Source organism: Epargyreus clarus, unplaced genomic scaffold, assembly GCF_041222505.1.
Source record: "Epargyreus clarus isolate Ecla_fem2 unplaced genomic scaffold, WU_Ecla_fem_2.2 ptg000007l, whole genome shotgun sequence".
Taxonomy (NCBI): Eukaryota; Metazoa; Arthropoda; class Insecta; order Lepidoptera; family Hesperiidae; genus Epargyreus; species Epargyreus clarus.
Window position 1 is genome coordinate 9,803,879 of NW_027332215.1, and position 26,138 is coordinate 9,830,016.

Genomic DNA, 26,138 nt, shown 5'->3' on the forward strand with positions numbered 1-26,138 from the left:
ATTATGACGTGGAAAATTTAAGCATTTTCATATAATAAAGAGTTTACCGCTATGCGTCTTTGAAGTCTAATTGGGCACATCTAGATATATGCACCGCCTGTGTAATTGTGGACAGATTTATCACGGAGAGAAAGGTGAACCAAGTTTTGAGCAATGTACTTAGAATTTACAACAGTGTTTGCATGTGCTACTCGGTAATGAGATTTTTGAACCATATTTCATATTAATGTCTTCAATTTGAATTATCCTACTTTGACCATTGTGTTATGTGTGTATTAAGTGTAAATGTATGTAAATGTAGAGTAATATTACTTTATACAGTGTAATCTTAGTTTAAGAATGTGTTTTGTATGTTATTTGTCATCGAGGAAAACGATCTATTTGCTAATTGGATAGAAAAAAATCTAGTGTATTGTAGGTATGTAAATTTGTGTAACGGATTTATGTATTTTGTTATGTTACGGATTCTGACGATAAGGATTTTTAATGTTTATGTTAGGTAGGTACTTATTACGACTTGTCGACGCAGTTGCATTATTATATTCAGCAATATTATAATACATAGAACGATATAAACAACAAAATAATATGTTATTATAACCTATATTAACATTTATTGTGTATAATGAATTCAGCAATAACACAAAGTATTTATATGATAAATTTGACCTCCAACTATTGAGTTATAATTCGTATAATGTGTATGAACACAAGCAAACATTAATTTTCATTATTACTAAGACTACTACTGTTAGGTATGTTTTGAAAGATGTGTAAAATATTTTAATTTGCGTTGGACTGACGCGGGCACTATCTCACTACTCTTATTCTAAGAGATTCGTATGTAGTTGTGACATTAGCTTCCTGGTAACAAAGTGATTAGGTTTGTCAAGGAAATAAAAAAGAGGCACGTTATTTCTGTATTAAATTTTATTGCATCTATTCACACACCATCCAGAGAACGGAACGTTTGAAGCTAACAAAAGTAATACAAACAATAAACAATCGCTTCCTAAGTATTAATTTATAGTGAACTTAGGATTGCGTTGGGGTTCACAACAGCAGACAGACGTTCAAACGAACTAAATGTCTATATCATATTCATATTATAGCTAGGCACACTGAACTATTACTTATTTCTTGTTGTTTAAATCTAATAAAATTATATTAGTCACAGACTAAACCGACTTATAAGGATGATGTTTCGATGTGTATGTAATGTGCGATATGAATAGCAACATATTTAACCAGATTTATTTACATAGAAAGGATCGCTAATACAGAAAAATTATTGCATTTACTTCTTAAATATTCACTTTATCATTACAGTAGGTATATTATACTTACAACAGTGACGTATGTATGTACAAAACTATAGACTCAATTTTGGACTTTCAGTCTCTACAATATTGAAAAAAAATATTTTACATTGTATAGAAACAAATCGAGGATATAACTATACATTAATTTATTACAATATACAAGGCCATGTTAGACTTATGTAATTTCAATTTATACGGAGACGAATGGGTCAAAACATTTCAGGGACAGTATAGGGCTGGTGGTTATACAAAACATCGAACATAAAACAACTCAATACATTGGGTGCGTTTATAAAGACGTCGGTTTTCGGTACCGTTTGTATTGTGAGCGGTATTTATTTATGTAAAATGGATGTTGATGTAAAGATACATGTATATTGTAAGTGTTTGGGATCTAGAGTCTCCGACACCGATTAACCGAAGAGATATTTGTGATTTGTTCTCACTTGGGTTAGACGGCGCTGTACATCAATTTCTGAATGAATTGATCGCTATGAAAATTGATGCTAGGTATTTGAGTACGGAGACTATTTTGCCGATACTGACCATCCAATTTATATATAGATATATAAACATACATGGGCAGTACATCTGCCTGGTTTTCTAGTCTTTCATATAGGTGATAGAACTCCGAAGTTCTTATAAACTCCCCTAGAATTAAATATTAAATATATCTAAAATCAGATCATAATTTTACTTACTCCTATCAACTACTGCTACTGAATCATAATACAATGTGATTCTATTGCACAATATTTAGAGTAGTCCTAATTTTAAATGCATCTTGCTTCGTCTATAGTAAACTGTGTAGTTATATATTCAATTTAGTATGCTTATTAAACTATTAAAATACGAAACAGTACATTCGTGATTTTGTGATTAGCGTTACATTTCTAACTGATAATTACGTATTATGTCGTATTAAATATAAATATTTATTATATTATTTTTACCATTTTAATTTCACCTGGTGCTCATAATAATATAGCCATCAGTGTCATTTCTATTTCGAAACGCTAACTTAATATCCGACCGAAGCACAGAAGTTATATTAAGGGGCTTAAAACTAGACATAAGAAATAATTCAAGTAGTAGTTAATAGTAGAAGAGGAACAGTGTTAAAGGAACTGAATCATTGATTTACAACTAAACGATTATGAATGATCAATAAGATTCCTGGCTGAACGAGCACAAATATTTAGACGAATCTTACCTTCCAGCCCTATTTATTCCGAGACTTATAAAGTACTTAAAAATAAACAGTTAATTTTCTACGATGTCATTTTCATTAAATGTTTAACATAGACAATCATAGTCGCTTGACTAGAAAGGAATCATTCAGATTTCTCTAAATGTAAAAATCTGGTATCGGTATCCCATAGATTAAAAAACGTACATTTAAACAAAAAATGTTACAACTACTGACCTCGTATCAATAAATATTAAAACTCAAACGTTACATATTTTACGAAACTATTAAACAATAGATAAAAACTGGACGTAATTAGGCACTAAATATAAGGAGAACATTTTGAAAATAATAATTTACACTCTACATATCAAATGATAGTCTAGAATAGTGTCGTTTATCTAGAAGAAACGTAACACATATTAATACCTATTTTGAATTAAATCACTTCGTTTAACCACCTCCAATAATAACTAGAGCAATGGGTCGCCAGGTCCAACTTGTATAGCACCTAGTATTGTCGGTCGGTCGGCGCGGCGCGCGGGGCGCGGCGGCGACGTCGTTCGCGAGTTGTCAACCTCACGGCGCGGTGGCTCGCTCGCCAGTGTCCTCTATCACAAGTCTAAGCTTCTCTACCGGTGCATAAATTAATTATTATCACGTATATATACGTATGTATACATATTTATATTTATAAGTCGCTATTTACAGGCGAAGTGCCGTCGCGGCATTCGTCGGCCGAGATCGCTTTATTGTCGGTGAGCCAGTGGCGGGCGCAGAAAGCCTGGTCAGGCGCGGGAAGGAGGTGGCGGCTCGGCAAGGGAGGATGTGGACGAGGAGGACGGGGAGGGGGCGGGGGGTGCCGGCGCGGGCGCCGCGAGGGCCAGCGAACGCGAGTACTCCAGCAGGGCCACGTCGGCCACGTGTGCCGGCGGGTACAGTCCACGGTACAGGTCCGGTCTGCTGTAAGGGTGCGCGAGACGTGCAGCCGCAGCGGCTGCCGCAGTTTGATAGAAGGCCGACGCGGACGGTGGCGGGGCCGGCGGCTCGCCCTCCTTGCTCGCCATGTCTGCAAGGGACCATATTCTAGGCTTTGCGGTAGCCGGGGTACTTCCTGGCGGAGCACGTGATGGTAGATGCTGGTAGGCTGGGTGGATGGGCCTCTCGTAAGGCTCCGGTGATTCTGGACCACTATCAGCACGAGACTCGGACCATTCGGACTCTGTTCTCTGACCCAACAAGTCTAGCCTTTGCTGGGGTCTATCGCCGTCTTCACTTGATCCGGTGCCGGAGTCCTTTCCGTCTACGAAAAAGGAAAATTAATTATGAATTATGCCCCATCAAGTATATCTATGTTATTAACCTATCGTGCATTCAAAAATTGCACAGTTTTACAAATAAGAAGGTGGCATAGATATGATGAAAAAACAGAAGAACAGAGAGCTAGTAAGTCTACTGTTTAACACCATTTATTGGAATTCGCTTAGCAAATCGCTTACCTAGAGCATCCTTCCCATCGTTGCTTTTGTGATCGTCGTCATCATTGTTATTGTCGTCGTCATCGACTCTGTTCCTCGGCTCCCACGTCATCTTATTTTCCTTTTTGAGTCGGCGGCGAGCGTTCGCAAACCACGTCGACACTTGCGTCAGGGTCATCTTTGTAATAATGGCGAGCATTATCTTTTCGCCCTTAGTTGGGTAAGGGTTTTTCTTATGTTCATTGAGCCACGCCTTAAGGGTGCTTGTAGTTTCGCGGGTAGCATTCTTTCTTCTGGCGCCATTCAGGTCCATTCCATACCTGTGGACAAACGTATCATGTATTAATTGCTTGCCATAACTATACTGCTGGGACTGATGACGTCGTTATATTCATAGTTAGTAACAACCCTTTGATAACGACGAGGTATTGAACTGTTTTCAGGACTGAAAGTTTAAGTATGAAGCAAAGTTTTTAAAGGTAGGCACAATAAAGCGTGAATGGTGGAGTCTGATTTGGACGAGATTTTAGATAAGGTGGATCGTGACCGCCCCATTCCCTAGCACGCCCTCCTCCCGAGGCCGGCACTCTGGGCCAATGAAAACGGCAGCTTAATAATTGAAATCGAGATAAGCCAACGGCTGCTGTGCCAGCGCTAAGCTGCAGCTTATCTCACAACGTACGCATTCGTTCGCGGACGACGCACCGTTATTCGGCGTCGTATCTTTATTACGATTCAGTCCTCGTATCACAATTCTATTAAGATTAACGCGCGTGGCTTACACGGTTGTGTCATTAGAAAAATTACATTGGACGGAAACGTATCGCCCCCCGCCTGAATTATTGACGACATGTTTACACAAATAGTAATTTATTTTGGGGGCTGCAGACCTTCTTTATTTTATATACAAAATAATTCACATAAAAAATATTTTTCGATTAACAACAATGATATTTTTTTATAAAACTTAAGGCTAGTCTTTGTCTTTTATTACTTTCCGCAATATTATTTATTATTGAATTATTTTTTTAGTCATACCTTGTCTGTGTGTGATATTAAAATAATAAAAACATATTTTATTTCACATATTGTCCCGCGGTAGCGAACACTTACAGACTGTATGGTTCGTAGTAGTATCTATCAAACTCAATGCAACGTGGCTGTTTGGAACTTTATAACTTTTCGGTTATAAAGCGTGCCGCAAATACTGCCGAGTCCATATGCTGCCAATGCAGCGTTGTTCGTAACTGAGAAGGGTGGAAAATAGGGATGAGTATGGGAAATTAATAAAACTGTCACTTAAATCGCAGAAGTGACGGGCAGCGCCCCCTGTCAGGGTGCGTCACGGTCGATTCTGTATCTTAGCTTCACGAACACAATGCCATAATTCGCTCGAACGCGCTATCAAATGAACTCGCTCTCTATTGTTAAGTTCGTTGTTGACTTAATTCTTTTCGCCCTCCATCGAATGAGAGTCTCGTAAATAAATATGAAATGGAATTATTTCGCCGTTTCTATTAATACCCTCGCTAGCCACTCTTAATCACGTCATCCGTTGAACGTCGACGGATGTTTTTAACTCGCGCCGTTTCTTAACCGTCCACAATTAAGAGTAAGAAAAGAAGTTAAATGGGAGCATGGTATATGATAATTTGTGTATAAAACATCGTTTAAACGCTACATAAATTTAATGACGCTGCCGACGAAGCGAGCTTTATGAATGAACTAACATCCATAGAATTCAAGTGACAATACGAAAGTGGAGCGACGCCAAGCTTAGGCGTATTCCGCAAACAAAAAACCTTCATTTATCCACGGCGTGCCACTTTCACAGCATCCGAGCTCGCGGGGATGGTGCGCGGCTTCATTTTTTTATTATTTTGCTACCCCCTACCCGCTCTCCGGGAGGCGGCTGCGGCTTTCGCCCCTACGCCTTCAATTAAATCCCTATCTCTCGCGCCACCTCATGCTTCCTACTTAAACTCATAAAAATGAGATAAACACAAAAATATTGCTCGTACCTATCGCCGTTGTTATTAAAGTGAACCATCATCACTTTGGTTAATTTTGTAGGTCGTACTTTAAAGAGCTTTTGATTACACTTGAGCTAATATACACACGGCAAAGGGAAGATAAAAGGAAAAGTGGAAACCAATTAAGGTTTGACTTTAGTGTTTTTTTTTTTTAATTTGTAATGAAACGTTTTGACGAAGTTAAGGTTAATGTCAAGGGGAAAATCTCACATACTATTAGCTAAACTTAGATAGATTTGGTAATTAATAATTTTAATATAATTCACAGCTGTCAAAATTCTCCGAATAGATGACTAGAAAACGAACACAGTGACAATAAACACGAAAATCATAAATGGAAAACAGAATACATTTAAACAACTAAACAAAGAGTAGTTGAAATCAATGAATTCATAACAAGCGCCCATAGCTGAATAATTACCGAAGGGGTGGTGACACCGTGGCTCTGCGTAAACACTACGTTTCGTTATAAAGCGGGCGGTGCCGGCCGAGCGTGAATTGGAGTCATAATAATGAAATAAAGGCAAAAGGATAAGCCGCAACGTTCATGGCGATTGTCGGCTACATCCCCGAATGGGTCGGGTAATCCACACCTGGGCCGGTTTAAAACGCAATACGAAAGATGAGGTGGAGAATTCTATAAACAGGGCGTGATTGGGCTCGCTTATGAAGTTTACTTTGACGAATAAGTAGTTGATGTGTATGTTGAGACATGTTTGTAATATAAAAAGTAGTCTTCACTAATTTTACCTTTGACAAAAACTGTAATGATTGAGGAAAAGGAATATGGACTTGATGAAGTTGAAATAGATTAACATGAAGTATTAGGTTATAAAAAAGTTAGACTGTTGATTCAAAGGTTTTTACAATAAATATTCGTTTTATTAAAGGAAGTATATTTAAAAAATATAATATCTGTACGAGAGGAGAAATATTCAAAAAATACATCAATTGCAAGCTTAGAAATTTTAAAGATGTTTGTTTTCGCGAAAATGGCGTTAATTAAATCATAAATATGACAATAACGAATTATAGTAAGAATAAATAGTTAAGATTAGTACAATGTAGTTCATTTAACATAAAGAGAACTGAACATTGTAGTGTAACAATATCCCCTTTTGTAGAAGTACCGAGCGACCACTCAACGTAGATAAAAGCGACTAAACTGCCTTCGGGATATTATGTTACACTTACAATTTGAATTTACCAATGACATCGTCGGCACTCATATAAAAATACGTATACGATGTTTTGTGAGGTAATAGATGTACACTTTTTCCTCACGCTCGAACAAGTTTATCAGTCAGATGATACACGGCCTATGAAATTAAAAACGGCTCTTAACTCTCGGTGACAGTTTTGTGTAAAAATTTGTCGGGGACTGAATCTTACAGAGCGGAGATCGAGTTACACATGTCAACTGCACATCGAATTACATCTTAGAAAAATGTTCAACTTGAAGATTCTTAGACGTCTATCTAATAGTTAAGGGGATAACATATTTCAACGTCTCACGCCACGTTAAAAAGGTGTTTTATAACACTCATTAGCATCGATAGGAATTATAAACACATTATTTTCAAGTTTGACATTGGTCATAAAAGTAGCGAATACTAAGTACCTACAAAGCGAATAACCATAAAACAAGTTATCCACAAAAAGCAAATACCATCCAAACATCGCCTTTCATGCTGCGAGTAAATTACCGCGTTCGTAAAAATGGTATCAGATAAAGCTAATTATTCGTCGTCGTAATATAGAAATGGGCTCACGCAAGGGCCAATCTCGGGTTATGGACGAAGTTTTAAAAGGTAGTATACAGGTACTAAATAATGTTGGGTAGATACCGTGGCTAGGGGCGCGGCACGCCAAAAACACATTACGAGCGGCCAACTCGCTATTACGGGGAACCGCATGCGTCCATGTTAGCCGATAGCCGCCACCCGTACATGATATCCGACGACTAATTGGCCAGCTTCATGCATAAAAACCCCTACACCAGTAAAGGGAAACAGCATAACGGCTCCACGTACGTTAAATGAACCTGGTAATAATCGAGAGTTGATAATATTTTGGACGCATGTAAAGAGGGTCAATCAGTAAAGTTACCTTTTTGTACCTAAAGGGCGTGTTATCTACCGGCTGGGCGGCGCGTGTTGTGTGACAGTCGAAGCGTAAAGTCACCACCGGTGCCCCGTCAAGAGCCATCTTTGTTTTTGTTTCGAGGGGTAACTTTATTGCGACGCCTTTTGAAAACAATTTCCACTTCAGTAATTTTGAATATTTCGTGTTTAATCCACGCCCCTTTATGGATTGACGGGGAATCTGAACAACTGTGTTGTGGCTTTGAAATCGGTTTACGATCTCTTCGAATAACAGAATTGAATCAAATAATATTGAGTTAAAACCGTAGATTGAAATTGAAAGCAATTATTTAGACTTAAGTATAAATTTCAAAATATTTAGTGTACTAAAACTAGTTTGTAATTTTTATGACTTACATCTTGTTTATACGTCAACGAACATTTGACGATAAAAGCTTAATTATGTTTATTGCACTATAAATAATAATGATAAATAATACCGGAAAAAGTCTGTCTTAGTTAAGTACTCGTATATTCTAACTGTGTGTTCCGGAGGGTGATCATTTTAACTAATTTAAAAAAGAAACGACTATGTACAAGTGAGTTAATCTCAGAAACATATTTTTGTGCCGTAATCTAATCTTATTACCGAGAGGCCATATACATATTCTAAGCGAGCTTCCGCTCGCGCATATTCCTCGTATGATATATGATACTCTACTTGATATCATTGATATCATCATAGTAGTTCCCAATAATAACATAATTCTCCCATTGTTGAGTATGGGTACCTACTCTGTTGTGAACAAAAAGGGCAAAGCACCGGACAACCGTGCTTATGTCTATGATTGGGTGTAGTTTATAAATTTTAACTAAAAAAATGGGATGCAACTTTCGGTATAATACATAATTATAATTAATTAGGCAATCCAAAATAAAGAACCGATGCGACATGCCAGTGAGAGAATTTATCGTATTTTAAATGATAGACTTAAAACGCCTAAAATAATTGGAAAATTATTGAAAGTTTTCAATTGCAATTAGATGCAACGTCATAGTAAAAAGTAATTATTTCAATATCATAGATATAGTCTTCAGTTTTATTTAATTGCACAGATAGATTAACTTTTTCAATGGTTCCGTCCGACAAAGCTTATAACATGACGTGTTTGGGTATAATTATGTATGAGCATAAGAGGCGCGCGCTTGGATTATTATAAATGATTAGATACAATGTCTATTGTACCTACAGTGTTTATTTCAGACGGAGCTTCAAACTGCTCAATAGCTATTTGTTTAAAATTCGCGATACCAATATCAATCTCTTCTTGTGTGCTCCAATGACTTACAAAAACAAGGCATAAATTATTATTGTCGTCTTTATCTCTGGCAAATTATTTTTCTGTTTTACTTGTGTCTTGACCTCCTCGTTTGCGTCGATGATAACGGCATACAACACGTACGTAGCGTTGTGTGGAGTCTTAATTTGAACAATAATAATGCCAAAAGGTCATCTTCATTGGGACGACACGACACGACATGGAACCGTTACTGACAGAATTTCTCAGTCCTGTAAGTGTCGGTGGACGCAATTCGGAATATAACGTTTTTCATTTTTTATAACTGGAACAACAAGGACACTGGAATAACAAGGAACTTTTATTGATATCTATGTCCGATTCATTCGATAATAAAAAACCGTATTTCATAATCGAAGGATCGACTTTAGGAGTAAAAAATCGATGATGTTTATCGATACTAAGCAATTAATCGATCTATTAAATAAATCTCTTATATTTGGTAGATGGATTCGGATAGTTATACACTTATTCGAATAATTAAACACTTATTGAAAAAAATGAAAGAAATATTTTATTTTAAGAGAATATTTTGAGGGCCTTGGTTTTCCTTTTGATACGTGAAATATATACAGTTGCGACGTCTATTTAGATATTACTTATGTTTTCAGTGTTGGTGCCGTGTCGTGTCGTCCAAATTAAAAGATCATTAACGTTGTTCTCAACTGAAATTATGACGGCCGTGTACCAGCATAGAGAGTTATTTACCCCTACTAAATAATAGATTACGAAACATACTAGAAAGTCCGAATCCGCCACAAAGCTACATTGTCTTCCTGATGATAAAACTAATGTTTGCATACTTGAAATGTTCATTTTGGCTTTTATTGTCTTAATGGTCATAATTGTATCTTAGTAACGTAGAAAATGTATGACATTAAGCGCTTTATGTAATAAGTTATGTAGTTAGTCTTGATAACTAGGGCTTTCGCTAAAGCGGATTATAAGAGTTCCCTTATATACCAGTTTTATCTACCAAACCTGGTGTTTACTGTAGTAAGTATATGAATATTTATTGGCCAACTTGCTACCTATGCATTATGTATGTTGCTAGGTATAGGTAGCTATATTGAAATAATTATAGTTCCTAATCTAGGCCTGGAAATATGATTAATCTTAATAAAACATACATCTATCTAACATAAAGATATGTATTCATTTTCCTAAGAAAACATGTATCATATTGTTCGCAGCCACTCTATATAAATACTTCTCGTTGATAATCAACTTAGTTGAATTTATTACATGCAGTATCTAAAACTGAACTAGTTCAGAAGAATATGTAACTAATAACAAGTTATAAGTTCATGTGCAACTGTAAATTAGATAAATTTTATTGCGTCTTTTATTACTGCTTTATCGAATACCCCAATATCTCTTAACGTACCTTCGTGGAACATTAATTGATTGATGTTGTAAATAATCTCGAATTAATCTGTAAAGCCGTTACAATGAATTAACCGGGCTGTTATCTTCTGTTCACATTCACAGGGGGCGCAAAAACTCTCATTTGAATCATATCTTTGGTTGATATTAAAGAAAGAATTTTACCTTATTCTCACTGCGGTCGGTTAGCTATTGTGATCAAGATTAATGATAAATACAATCAATCATGCCTCATTAATTTGATCACACTAAAACGCGATAAGTGTTTCGCACAAAACTACCATTTTTTGTTACACGTTCTAATATTATCGTTAGCAGCTAACTGCTGCATTGTCTTACAAATAAGGTTATCTGCATGGTAAGTATCTAAACAAAAATTATAATTAAATTGTATTAAGTTAATTGTTCTGAAGCCGACGGGCAAAAACTGCGATTATATGAAAAAGTTAAGTATGTTTATCGTAATAATTAACGGACGGGTTTTCGTATAGGTACTTATACAAAATGTGAAATAATAGAAACTTGTTTGAATGGTAACTTTTAGATTTGGAGGTTAAGAGAGATTATGTTAATGGATTCCAAAAACGGATGCCAAAGAAGCAAAAACTAGTAATTAAGGAAATTAATAACATAATGAAATATTAGCGCTTTTAATCCGAAGTTAAGTACTAACTTTAACCGGTGTAATAGCGTCGCTTCGACTGCATTGAACTTGGAAAAGGTCCCTTTTATTAGATAGAGAAGTTAGGACCACATCTGTAGTGGTATCGCGAAACGACCTCCCAATGACTTATCTTTGTTCAACTCTCACTAGGAAGATGTCAACAGCTGCTATTTATCAAACGTCAGTCTGTCGCTGCGTATATTGAGGCGTAATATGTTACTCGGCAGTCGTTAGGTCGGCTGCGTTGGCGCCACGCACTATCCGATATACTTCAAATCGCGGACCTCACAAGACGTCTTATGTAGAACGTATAAACTAGTGAAAATTAAGTGTCGCGACCACGGGTCATTTGTTATCTTGGGGCACGTCTCATTTTATTGCTGACATATTATTAATATCGATGAGAACATTGAATTTTATGAAGCTGGGAGGCATTGTGTCGCAACTACTGTCTGTATCTAATCGAAACTAAATTGTGCAATTATTTTTATCGTTTCTATTTTGAACGTTCTTTCTATCATAAACCATTTATATCCCAAGTATTAGAACGGGCTTTGGGATTTGATCAGAATGAGCAGTATTAGAACCATCGTCCATCACGCTGTCCGATTACTTCTTTTAGACAAGATAATGTAAAACATTATGGAGAACTTTTGGTTTGTATGTAAATGTATTTAAAAATATTTTTAAATAATAATACATAGTAGTACAAGCCTACCATTCTGAGCGGATAGAAATAATTTAATCACACGTTAAATACATGTCAATCTTCTAACCAAATTAAAAAAAATTACAAAAGCATAACGAATACTCAAATGAAGTTCCAGATATAAGATAACATTAGTGTGAATATGAATTTTATCACACGACTAAAACAAACTACGAATAGGAAACAATAAAACTACAAATCCCGACACACATAAACTGCAATTACTTTCATAACACTAACATAATAGATTAAAGACAACCCGATAAATAATAGAACTCTTGCACGCGAGCAGTGAGTGTGAAAGTTGCAAACTTCACCGTGTGCAATAATTTAATTGTCTTCAACTAGGTATTTCTTTATCTTCAGTTATATCACTTTGCCTTACAACTCTAGATCATCTTGTCTTCTGCTTACAAAACACTAAAAACATGCATTGATTAAATCTCGTACCGGCCATCATAATTCTAGTAATGAATCATAAGTTTTTAAAATTAAACAATGCTTTAAAATTAATGTTTACGTCAATTGTTTCAGAAGTTTGTTCCTTTATCGTTATATTTTTTTAAACAATAGCTTATCTCATTATTATGGTTCAGGTTAGTAATGATATTGCTTATAAAAACTTTAACATGTATTGTCGATTTGATCTACTATAAGAATACTTCAATAATAAGAATATTGTGAAGGAGGAACAATGTCATTTAACAACTTAAGTTAGCTTTGGTTCTACAACACGTCTTGATACCCACAAATCTGCAACAGATGTAAGGTTAGAGCTACAATGTTAGGCACTCGACCAGTACACGACCGAGCCAACAATATTACACAACATGTCATATACATGGATCCACCTAAGGTGACCATGAAACCGCAATTTCCAGCTGGCATGCGCATTTACAATGCGATAGCAGTTATAGATGATCTATATCACGGATGCCCTTCAATAGTTGAATGGCGCGTCGAATATTATTCAATCACGACTCGATGTTGAATTGTGACATATACTCGTGTCGGCCACAACCCGCCTCGTGGCCGCCGCTGACCGATAGGAAAAAGGAAAGAGGAAGCGTCCAATGCGCCTAGAATGAAATTAGCCCGTCGGTCAATTACTCCGAACCGAGTGCGGCGTACTAATGGCACGCGCGGCGTTCCATGCATACGACACCGCTCATTTATATGCCACACCGCGTACTCTTTATTGTTCCATAGATTGGTAATACACGGGAGGACTGGCACTTTGTGCTGTAAATCGTTGTCTGTACACGTCTCCTCGATTAACTGTGTGCTGTAGCCATAGGTGGAGCGGGAACCGTGTCAGTACATGCCGCCTGCGCGAGTGTGGACCGATGACATCATGTCCGGAATGGACTGGCCACACAGAAAACGTGAGGGTACGTGCTGCCTCTCATTATCGATACGCGTTCCACAAAGTTCTAGATGACGCATCCAGTCTTACTGGCGGTATCGGCGAATCGAACTTTGTGCAAGCGGTAGCCAGGAAAGGAAATTCGAATGTGAATGACCTTATCTCGAACCATAAAATATAAAACAAGGGATGGTGTTTGCATTTTGCGATATTAATATTCTTTTTTGGCACTCAATATGCGTTTTTTGGGATATGGATATAACGCTAAGGTCCTTAAGTATATCGAGAATCTTAAACATTCATACATCAGCGGAATAACCTGGAATATAAAAAGAAAAAAGACGAGTTCTCGAAAACGGTAAATAAAAAGTCATCGGTATAATTTATCTGCATTATGAGCTTAAATCTAGCTACTGTAGAAAAATCGGATATTTCTTGGATTATTGCCCGCTTGAATTTATCATACTTACGAAGGACATTAACACAAGGCGACTACAAGTTATGTACACTTGTCATACATACGAAATTAACTTCACAACTTAGTATTCTAAGGCTGCGTTATCTGTCGCCTTAAGCGGAATTGTTTCGAAATCAAGATAATTTTCATTCAAAACTCAAGTCCCGGGAACATAAACACTCATTCGTTAATTATGATTAAATTCATATGAAAATATTAATTTATGAGGTTTACTAGTCAAGAAACTTTGTAATCGTCGAGTCGCAAGACCCGTTATCCTTTACCTGCCATAATAAATTCTTAATATGTAATAATACGTGACCTAATACGTATTTGTTTATAGATATGCAAAATTAAAGCTCAACGGGTTTACATGAACATAATTTACAATTAATGTAACATTACATATTAAAATTATTTTGTCAAAACCTATTTATCGTTTTTAAATCAACGTTCTTATCTTAATTGATAACACATTTGGCCGTAATATAAGGCACAAAAGTATATTAAATAATACTTAAAATAAATCCGTTTGGTTAATTATTGTATTCGCAAACATAATCGTCAGGCGCCGTCTTATTGGGAAGTTATAACCATTAACGGAATACAATCGCAATTTCTTCCTGTCGTAAATAAACTTCGGCGGGCATGAGTAATCGTTACTTTGTGTGCACAATATCGAATCGGGTGGGGGCCAAATAGATTGATACGTGAGTCGCATCTTGACCGCACCTTTACTTTGCTCCGGGCTGCGGGAACAAAACCGATCATAATCCTCTGGTTTTCGGTTGAAAGTAGCGTGACAGTTGCTCGAGCCAGGGCTGATACAACCTTCCAATATGAATTCAGCTTCAGTGTTATTCAGTAACACAAATACGATACACAAATGTATGTACAGATAGACACCGGGATTCGTCTTTATTTTTCTGCCATCTCCGACTTATGATGAGTATCATTATTAATTTGATGTGTTTTATTTAATTGAATTATGTTGTATTATTTGACTGTTCCTTATCGTCTCTGGGGATGGGTCTTTAGAATGAGAAGGATTTTGGCAGAATAGTGGACTTCATACAAATTTAAGAATGTTTTATTACATTAGGTCATACAAATGCAGGTGGATACGTTATCTCCCAAGCTTTCTTCCTAACGATGTTTTCTTTCCTCGTCAAAGCACATGATAATTATTTTTATACCAACATTTCGGAAACACTCTATTCCAAACTTTCCCAAATTTTTCGATTTCGTAACATCATTGGCACTGTAGGTAACTAGTATCGAGCCACAACCCTGTGCAGCCCAATGGGCGTTTCGATGAAATTCGTCTTCGATGTCATGTATGGTGTAGTTGAATTTTCCGTTTGTAATTATGCCGGCGAGGAGCGGAAGTGTCGGCACTGGTTGAAACGCAGGTCACGTGGCGATCGGTTGACGACCAGATAACGGGCACTCGCCGCGTATGGGCTGCGACGCGACCATCTCGCAAGGGACAGTAAAATTTTCGGACCCGCATATAAAAAGAACGGCTCATAAACACCTACTTATTATGATCTCGGTATGCCTAATTGTGAATACAGTGGTGCGTCGCGCAAAATGGACATGTCCATAATGACTTGAAATTGAAGGGCTACCAAATGGATTTGGAATAGGTTTGTTATTAGGTGATCATAATCCAATATATTAATAGGTATTATACTTTTTATTAAGGCGTATATAGTATGTAGGTATATTTAGATCATACCTTGCAAACTTATGTTTATGAGTTCATTTTTAAGCAACTTCGATTATAGCGATGAAGCATAATATTTTATAGAGTTGATCTGATGATAGACGAAGATGGTGGCCTTAGCAAGGCTTCAGCAATGAGCAAGATATCTTCGTCATGTTTAATTTTAGATAAACCTTGATATGTACCACTTATTTGACTGATGAGACTAGCGGACGTCTTAGCGGTTAGAGGAGGCCTATATTAAGCAGTACTCTCAAAGACTGATAGATTTATTAACATAATTGAAAAGAATGTGTTAAAGTTTTTCTTCGTTTTACAAATCTTACTTTATCTTAATAAAGTGAACGAAAATGAATAAGTTTACAGAATATGCTTTTCGTACAATATTTAGGTATCGTTTTATTATTCACCAATTTGCCTAAACGCTAAAAGCCCAAACTGTTCTCAATTGCCTAATTTACCTGTAGCGTTGATCGTATATAGCTAATGTAAAATGTTGATTTGTTCGTCGTAATTAATCCAATCAAGTGCCTTGTTAACAATTAGGGAGTGATACCCACTACATGCTGCTGCCAATGGATTGTTACAACAGCGCGCGCAATGTAGCTTAATTTAGGACAACACTTTAATTGATTTGAACTTTGAGCGTTTAAAGTTCAGCTGCAAGTTTCAGATACGTTTCAAAGTCCCAACACCCTTCAGTTCATACAAAAGAGTTCATACATTAAAAAAATGTTAACGATTCTTTTGGGGAGATTTTATCAGATACAATATATTCAATAAACTATTAAATTTAATTTGGACTAATCATTGCTTTTTTATCGTATGCTTAAACAAAAAGAAATCAAGTATTTAAATGTTGTATCGCGAATAAATCACGACTATATTGTTGGTAGCGTAAGGCTTTGCGGCGTCAAGCATTCTGTGGTAGAAAGGGCTCTTGCAGATTTATCGCTGGTTGGCTGGCTGCAAATGCCACGTAAGGTGCCCTGCACAGTATGAAAAAGCAAATAGTTTTTAAATTTAATTGAGAAAACTTTACTAGTCCGAAAATAATACGGGGAGTATAATTATGTAGAATTTATAATTACCTCTCATGCGAGCAAGAATCGAACCTATACAAAATCAATTTTAGATAAAATAACATATTTTTTTAGAGAATTTATAACGCGTTTTCATTTCAGCACAACAGGCGCTCTTCATGTCGCGCGTTTACGCTCACACGCACGTACCACACACACACATAAATTAACTAACAGCAATCTCTTTTATTCATGTGTGCGTGTGTTTCTAAAAGTATACGACGCGCGTGCGGCTGCTAAAGACGCGCGACAGGAAAAACGCCAAAATACTTGAACATACTTGGTACCTTGAACTAAACGAATACTTTTCGTCTAAAAGTTGCGCGTTCTATAGATCGCAGCTACTTTCACTTGCGGAAGCCTCACCCCTCGTAAGAAGTAAGATAAGTTGTGCCGTCATGTTCCAAACCGCGCCCTAACGCAACTTGGTGTCAGACTCATAGGTTGCTCCTTTCACTCGCGGAAGCTGCCTACATTCAACCCTTGGCTTCTTCGCAATCTAGCATTCCTCTCGAGCTGTCTCTGATCGTGATCGCTAAACAAAATATCATGCCGGTTACACGGAAGGTGATTTTATAAATTTGTGGTAACAACGAAATTATCGTTATAGGTCTCTACAGTTTATGTTTGAACTATTGATACACACAAATAAAATTAAAGTGGCTGTCTGTGAGATAAATATCATTTTAATACTTATATATTGTGTCTGGATATTATTATTTTATGTCGCCTCTAAAAGTACTGAAGTTTTAATTAAATCTTTATAGTTTTTTTATTACAGTGTCCCAACTAATTCCAAATCTCACATAATGATGTGAATACACTCACATATTTTTTAAAGTATACAAATATAAGATTACATGAACGTAGTCACGGGCGTTGCTAGTATAGTGTAAAATCGATGTTTTCACTTGGTATGTGGACGGAGCTAAATAATGGACATACATTAAGGAGCTAAGTGCAAACACTATCGCGATATAAGCAATTCCACAAATGTTATGTAAATGTTATGTTAGAGTAGTTACATATTTTGATATTCCTCAGTAAACGTAGGTACATTAGGCTGTTGTATATCGCAAGCTATCGAGAAAGTTAGGCACCATCTAGTAAAGTACGTCGAGAGGGAGGATGGGTGACCGCTAGTGGTTTAACGCGCGCTTGTCAGCTTCGGAGGAGACCCGAAGCCTCAAAAATTTGGGTGAACTCCTCTCGATTGTTGTCGCTAAATATAGGTATGCCTTGTCGGAACAACCAACACAGATCGATTTATTAAGTACGAGTCTAAAGCCCGTTACACATTTTCGTGAGAATCTCGCGAGATCGCGAGAAAAGCACGAGAAACGAGATTGTGGAGTCGATACGAATCGGGTTTTTCTCGCGTTCTCGCGAGAATGTGGAGCGGACTTAACAATTTGCATCGAAAAAGCTAAAAATAAAACGAAATCATACAAAAAAGACAACACTTTCATATTATTACGTTTTTAAATATTCCTATAAAACATTAACATCTACTTCATATACATGTATCCGACTTATTTTATCTAGCATTCAATAATGAATGTAAATAAACTTTATTTATAGACATTCTAATATAGAAATTGTAGAAAGCTAATTTCCGTATTCAAAACATTGACTCTGAGTTCTCAAGTTCAAGAATACAAATATTTTTACACACAAACACATTAAACGTATTGCTTTGTGTTTAAATTAGCTGAAGTCATTGACTTACTAATGCTATGTAAAATGACCACATTAAAACTTCGATGACAAATTATTAAGGGTTTTCAGTAATTCACTACGAACTGATAAATAAACAAATATATTTTTTTTTGTTGTCATGACACTTACATTTATGTTATGATTACTATAATATAACTTACTAGTTTTAGCCCGCGGCTTCGCCCGCGTTTAAAAGAAAATAACATAACATACTAAGATACATAAAACTGAAAATTCGTACCTTCAACTTTGCTAAAGATCATCACTTGATCAAATGCATAGTTTACGATTCAATACTTACTAATATCGATTGAAATAATCGATGTTTTGGGTCCAAAAGATCGATTCTCCGATTAATCGATCTTAGATCGCCATCCCTAGTTCCCGTGGGATTTCCGGGATAAAAACTATCCTATGTCTCGGGTCTCAGACTATCTTTATACAAAATTTCATTAAAATCGGTTCAGTGGTTTGGGCGTGAAGAAGAGACAACCAGACAGACAGACAGACAGACAGAGTTACTTTCGGATTTATAATATTAGTATGGATTAATGATTTATTTTAAAATGCTAATACAAAATAATTTAGTTGAGGTCGAGATTACTAATCCACAACCGTTGTTTGAAATCGTTTTTCGATGATAATATATTTGTTTTAAATATATTTAGGAGTAGCAAACGAGAATACAGTTTATCTGATGGTGTCTATTACCACAACTGGACCCTAGATAAGATTCGAGTTCTATCTGAGGTCAGCCGCAGAAGCATACCGCTGAAGACTACAATGGAACGCCTCAGATAAGTAGGTATGACTCGCTTATTACAATTCAACTTCGAGTATGAATCTGTACTAAACATTATACGAGTAGCAGGTTAAATTAACACCCTGTTGTATTGTTAAAGTTAGTTGTAGTTAGTTTTAGTGTATTTGTCCAGTACCCTTACCATGGGTTTTTATGTTTTGACAAATATGACTGTTTTGGTATTTGTTTACGTATTTGCCTATACAAATTCCAATAAGCGCCCCTAGCGGATTGTATCAGAACTATAGTGTCAGTAACGTAATATTAAATGTCTAAATTGACAAAATGGCGCTTTATGTTTTGTCTCTCTTTTTTGCGAACACGTGAGGCAGACAGAAAGACTTGAGCACTTACTTATTGTTACGTTTACTCAGTCTACTGAAGCAAACGGAACAGAATATTGGATTAAGTAAACGTAACGTAATATTGTGGGATGTTTTGAAAACTCATGGTAAGGGTACAGTTATAGTGAAATTGTACGAAGCGCTGAATAATTCAGTTAATTAACCTTGAAAACCTCAATAGGACAGGCCGGCCGGAAATATTGGTACCTACAACGAATCCATTTGTTTTACTTGATGTATTTGCATATGATTAATAAAAGGGAATGAACTTGTTAAATTATACTTCGAATCATCCAGGGATCCGAATGAATGAATATCCAATTTGAGCGGACGATGAACTTTCGTTCTTAGGACAGCCCGTCAAAATCTGATAACTTTGCGGACACATCATTTTTGAAATTTCATCAACTTAATCTTGGATTCAAATGATGAAAGTGTCAATTAGTGCTGAATTGAAATCATAATTGACATTGGCTGTCGAAGTCTTCTACGTATAGTTCATATTTAGCACGTCCCGCCCATACTTAGGACCTACGTTTTTAAATAACCGTGAGTGACCGGTCAAAGCGAGAGGTTTGGGGAGGCCTAAAGAGGGTTTGTTTGTTCAAGTCATTTCGACAGCGACCCCGATGTCACTCTACGTTCCCGGACAGCCTGTCCTCAGGCTAATTGTCGGTGAGAAATTTCCGACAAGCGCTTTGTTATTGTTTCGCGAAGATCTAGCGAACACTTCATTTGAAATGCTTACTTAATGTTGAACAGAAACTGGTTTTTCATCGGGCATTTGCGTTTGAAACTTTTCGATCCTTAGAGTTCTAGCTTTATTCAGTCAATCAAATTCGTGGAGGCTGGCGTTTTGCGACAATGGCTATAGTCGCCTTTAGATGTATTGCTTATTCCATAAATCAATTGTTGATTCCATAATGAATACGCCTTTGACGTCGTTCTTATCTAAATCTCACCTGCAGAGGCAACTCGCGATCAGTGCATAGATAGACATTGCTTGGCGGCATGCTACGCTTAGTACCGGTTGTTTGTCATCGTAAAATATAGGCACTTTTTAATATGAAAGATGAAATGGATGGTGCAATTTTTCTAAATAATAAATAAACGTTTTCTATACTAGCCTCGTACTGGGATTTATTAACACACAGAGTGACAGTAACATAAACACCCGGAATGATACAACTTGCTCTTACAGATATGTGCTTGACCGTGGATCGAACTCTGGTCCCCGCATGGTAGACCCTTAAATGGTGAATATGTTATGTGGTTGATATAAAGATAATACGCCTACTAGTCCGTGATTATACATGCGTGGACGATATCAAAAAAAAATTATTGACAGGTTTAGCGCTAGAATTGATTGCGTTAGGCCGTAAAATTCAAATGGTCTCACATCCGCATATTATGCATTTACAAACATAATCGAAGTTAATTGTAGTATAGTTTCGTGTTTATTTAATAACATTATGAATTGGTTGAGTGATTAAGTGTGAGATGGTCTGGATAAGGCTGCCAGTTGTCTTGCGTCGCACCTGCCGCTTGAAAACTGCCTATTACACCGTCATTAGTATGAAGGAACCCCACGTTTTACAACGTATTAATTGTGTTATTTAACGCTGGTTACGTCTACCGGCAGACTGATTTATTCGACGTTTGAACGGACATTTAATTCATCGTGACTATTTCAAAGACACCGATACATTCATCTGACTAATTTGTTTAATTGTAATATCCACTAAACAACGCAAAATAAATATTGATTACACGTCTTGCAAAACGCCGCCGGCGATAAATCATGGATTGCATTTGCTTACAATAAAATCCGGTATTTAATAAAGCTAAGTATCTGTGCAGGTTATATCATATAACTTGTATGTGAACCATCTAGTAGTTTTGGTACATAGATAGACATAAAGGTAACTTGCCAATGCAATTTGCTTAGTAAAATATTTCTTAATAGGTCAGCCCTGGTAAATTTGAGCAAGTCATTCAAATCCATTTTATTAAAGATAAAAATTAATTGAGCGTGAACACACACACTAAATTATATACAGGAACCGAATTAAGTTTATATTGGTGTCAATCGATTTGACCACTAAAACAAAAACTGTCTTACGAAAATATATTTCGGGATAAAAAAATCGTAACGCTATTTTTGTTTTTAATGTAGGAGTGTGATTTATTTTAGCTGCAATATTGTTTAAGATGTCATGAGATATATCTCAAGATATCTTAAAAAATTGTATACAATTAAAACTGTGATCTAAATATATTTTTAGATAATTTCATTGCAATTCCCACGTATTCTTATGTATTTAATGTCAATTAACGATATTATGCAAATGCATTTAACAATTTTTAATTACTTTTGTGTTAATAAATAAGGTATTAATAATTTAACTTATTCAGACCAATAAAAAAGAATACACATTACAGTTATATTCATGATTGTAAATGTCAATGATAATTGTTTGAAGATGCAATATTTTTCCTAATCCTATTTGGGGGTGCATGCATGTACGGCATCTTACCATCAGCTGCATGCATGTTACTACGAGTAACTTAAAACACTGTGACATTTAATTAATTAACATAGCTATAAACCACGCAATGACCACTTATTACCAAATGGTCTGCACATTCGATAACTACGAGTATTTAAATAATGGTACCTATTTCAATTTTATAGAAATAAACTACAGGGCTCACTTTTATAAAATTCATATTCGTTTATTTTTACTGTCCAATATTCGTTAGAATAGAAAATTGAAAATAAATAGAGTGAAAACCGAAAATAAAAATAATATACATTACAATTGTTTATATAACTTCACGTTTGGTATCGATGGCGTTATCTTGTTATCGTTTCCGCCAGTAGCAAACCAATTTATCAATTAAAACAATCCAATCACAGCTACCTGTGATTACTAGCTACTTTAAATACTTAGTGTTGTTTTATTTAAATACTAATTATATTTTTATGGATAACTCCAGTCTTTTTTGTGATTGTGTGTTGTCATAGTAAAATTAAGTAGTGTTTAACCACATCTAGTATTTCTGTCTTCAAAGGAAATAGGGCAAAGTAAATATAGAGATTGAAAACAAAACATTCTTATTCTGACTTAAAATAGTTATATTACGTGGAATAATAATGATAATCGTATTTCTAAGTTCCTTTATTCTAAATACAATGAAAGGATGAACATACCTTCGGTATTATCTTCCTGGAAGCGAATGCACCAATTGTTCAATCTATATTCATTCAGCCGTTCTGCGCTGCAGCGCAATTAAAAACATATAAATCACACGCGTTCACGCCTGCGACTAATATGTACGATGCATCAAACTCTTGTTATAGTTGCATCTCACGACTGCGATGGATACAATCAAATTTCAATGTTGTGTGAACAGTAAAGAACACGCAACCTCTATGTGAAATTGAATCATCGTCGATGAAGATTACATGTGATGTCGTGCGACTGAATTCTATAGCTTTTTATTTTGATGGGTTGCACATATAAAACAATAATGAACATTTTGATAGAGCTAAGACTTTGAAGGGAAATTCAAATCGATTGATCTAAGTCTCATAGATTTAATTATTTATAACATTAACTTCTATCTCATAACAGCAGATGTTGATTTGGTTAAGTTGGTTAATCTACTCGTAGTTGGTAAGGTAAAGTAGATGTGGCCATCAGCAACTAATCGTTAGAAAAATAAAATAAATGTGTTATAGACGGCACTATACAAATGTTGAATCATCAATTGATATATTATGAGACGTTTAATAGGCTTTAATGCTCATGCGCATCGTAACTGAATCTTTTTTTAGGGTTGCACGATCTTCCAGATCAGTGGTTAGGTACCTATATCACTTAAGAGAAATTTTTGAAACACACTGTTGCAAGAATATTATTTTGAAATAAACTGATCATAAAAAATTGACATCAAATTAATGGTAAACATTTTCGAACTACTAAGATTGTCTAAGGTATAAATAACGATATACTCTCTCATTATCGCTGTTTCCAGCTTTTTTCCTGCTTCGCAAGAAACCACGGTTCTGTTCACTTATAAGTGGCATAAATATTTCATTTATAATCTTTTTGCACCTCTTTAATCATCGATACTACACGGGACTGCACTGCGATCAGGTTTCCGAAGTGATTTACGTTCTGCACATCCTTATTAGATGTTTAATCAATTACAAAAAGTGTCTATAGCATGGATAGAAGTTTACTTTCTATTTATAAACGAAACTTAATTCGAACTGATCCATCAGGCGATAATAATCATACCGTAAATCCGAACAGAAATTCTTGAGATACAGAATACGTATAAGGAAGGGGCGCCTCGGCAAAGCAAATCGTTGTGGGTAGAAAATGCACCGAAGACAAGGATGACAAAGCACCTGAGAAGCGAGAATGTTATTAATACTTGTCCAACATTTCTAGTTAACCGTGGTCGAAACCGCCGACGCATGAACGTTAGTAAAACAGTGCTTTTTGCGGCACTTGTTAGTGAGAGTATTTATATTGTAATAGAAGAATCATGTAACATCTTTTATACTGGAGTTAGCGAAGATAATTATAATACACTGCCGTGGCACGACGAACACGCGGCAAAAACGGATCATGAGAACGTGGTCGCACTCGGTTTTCCTAGTTGCAATGCGATCAATAGCTATGCGCCGACATTTACCCATAATTAGCAATTTAGCAAAAAATAATAGTACCTATGTGAAGTACTAGGCGTTAAGCTAATGGGTATCAATAAAGATGGACTGAAAAAAGTGTCAGGCTTTACTCAGCGCGCATATCTATACACTTAATGTGACCAGTATGGGCCGAGCGCTTGAAGGACTCGCAGGTACTAAAATTTAAATACATTAACTAGACACCTGGAGAATCGTTTCATACGTAATTATGGAGATTCATTACGGAATTGTAGAGAGGAAAAAATATTTTGGAACCTGTCTTTTTCTTGTGTTTTACTTGAGAAGTTTTATTGCACGCTCAACAACTTTTATTCCCGCTTTAATTTTGTTGCTTATACTTTTTATGTAAGAAAGAATAGCAGCCCTTGGGAATTTAAGTCTCATCTCACACCATTCTTATATTATTCATATTGAGTTCTTAATATTCTTGGAAATATTGAGAAATAATTATGTAGCACGTTAATATTTATGTTCTTTATTACTGCCTGTAAATTGCGAATTAAGAAAATTGAAATGTCAACAATTATATAATTAAAAACTTATTTGAAACTATATTTCTTAGAAAGTAGTGCTATTATACTTTCATGAATCAAATTGTAATGCGTTGTTTTAGCTTTTTATATTAACCTTGATTAGTACGTAATAAATGCTGCTATTGTATTTAGAAACATTTATTTATAATGACCGGTCTTAATCACAGATATAAGCAATTATGGTATATTTTATTTTTATATAAGGAAGCTGATTAAATATAAACTATGCTTGCATAATAAGGTTAGCAAGTCAACCAATCAGAAAGAACGAAATATTAAAATACCTACCTATACATTTTTTGTTAAAGTTGTAGGTAAATATAAAGCCTTTATCAACGTCAACAGAAATAACAAAAGAAATGTTAAATGGTAACTACTTCATACGGACGTTTGCATTCGATTGGAATTCTATTAAAGGGTGATTACAAATAGGTTAATCTTAGTGGATCGCTTCATATCAGACCAACAGCTTATACCATTATTACCATTATGAGCTGTAAAAGGTATGATCAGCACTCTCGATTGATATAAGTCTAATTCATGTGCGTTTCATAATAAAATGATTAGTTATTATCTAAACATAAGTGTTTCAACCGGCTTATCATTATTTTTTAAAACACGGAGTTAGAAATTCTCCTCTATAACAATAGGTACTACACTTGAGTTCGAGTTCTCCATGATTTTCCCTATTTACATGAAGTCTACTAACCCGATTGTTATCACAGCACCACTTATTGTAGCCCAAGCCCTAAAACCCTTCTTACGTACCAGACACAGTACAGCACCCGGACAGATTGTTTTAATAATGGCGATAATGAATAAGTATGGCGGATCTATACATGATAATTTAATCAAACTCTGAGTAATTGTGGCTAAGTACAAAATAATTTCATGAAAATGTGATCGATAGCGATTACGAATTTAGGTATCGTACGACGCCATGTTTCCATGTTCGCCGTGCCGACAAACACCGATACAGCTCCGATAAATCTGATACAACATTCATATCTAATAAACTCATGTTTTGTGACCTTTACTGTTGCCGCTATCGCCTTACATAAGAGCGTTGTCTCCAACGATCTACCTACACCGATACACATATCGATTGTGATAATGATTTCTTCATATCAACGCACTCGCTCCGACTATCAGCGACG

At 35.9% G+C, this 26,138-nt stretch overlaps 1 protein-coding gene across 2 annotated transcripts in view; it reads right to left on the minus strand.

Moving 5' to 3' along the window:
* Nucleotides 1–912: 912 nt before the first annotated feature.
* The window catches only part of mirr (iroquois-class homeodomain protein mirror), a 63,743-nt gene continuing 38,517 nt past the window's right edge, over nucleotides 913–26,138 (minus strand). For both annotated transcript variants that reach the window (XM_073074536.1, XM_073074537.1), the window contains exons 4-5: nucleotides 4,011–4,309; nucleotides 913–3,814 (exon numbers count right to left, since the gene is read on the minus strand). In XM_073074536.1, the coding sequence (XP_072930637.1) occupies nucleotides 3,300–3,814; nucleotides 4,011–4,309 (814 nt within the window). In that variant the 3' untranslated portion in view covers nucleotides 913–3,299. The remainder of the gene's footprint in view (nucleotides 3,815–4,010; nucleotides 4,310–26,138) is intronic.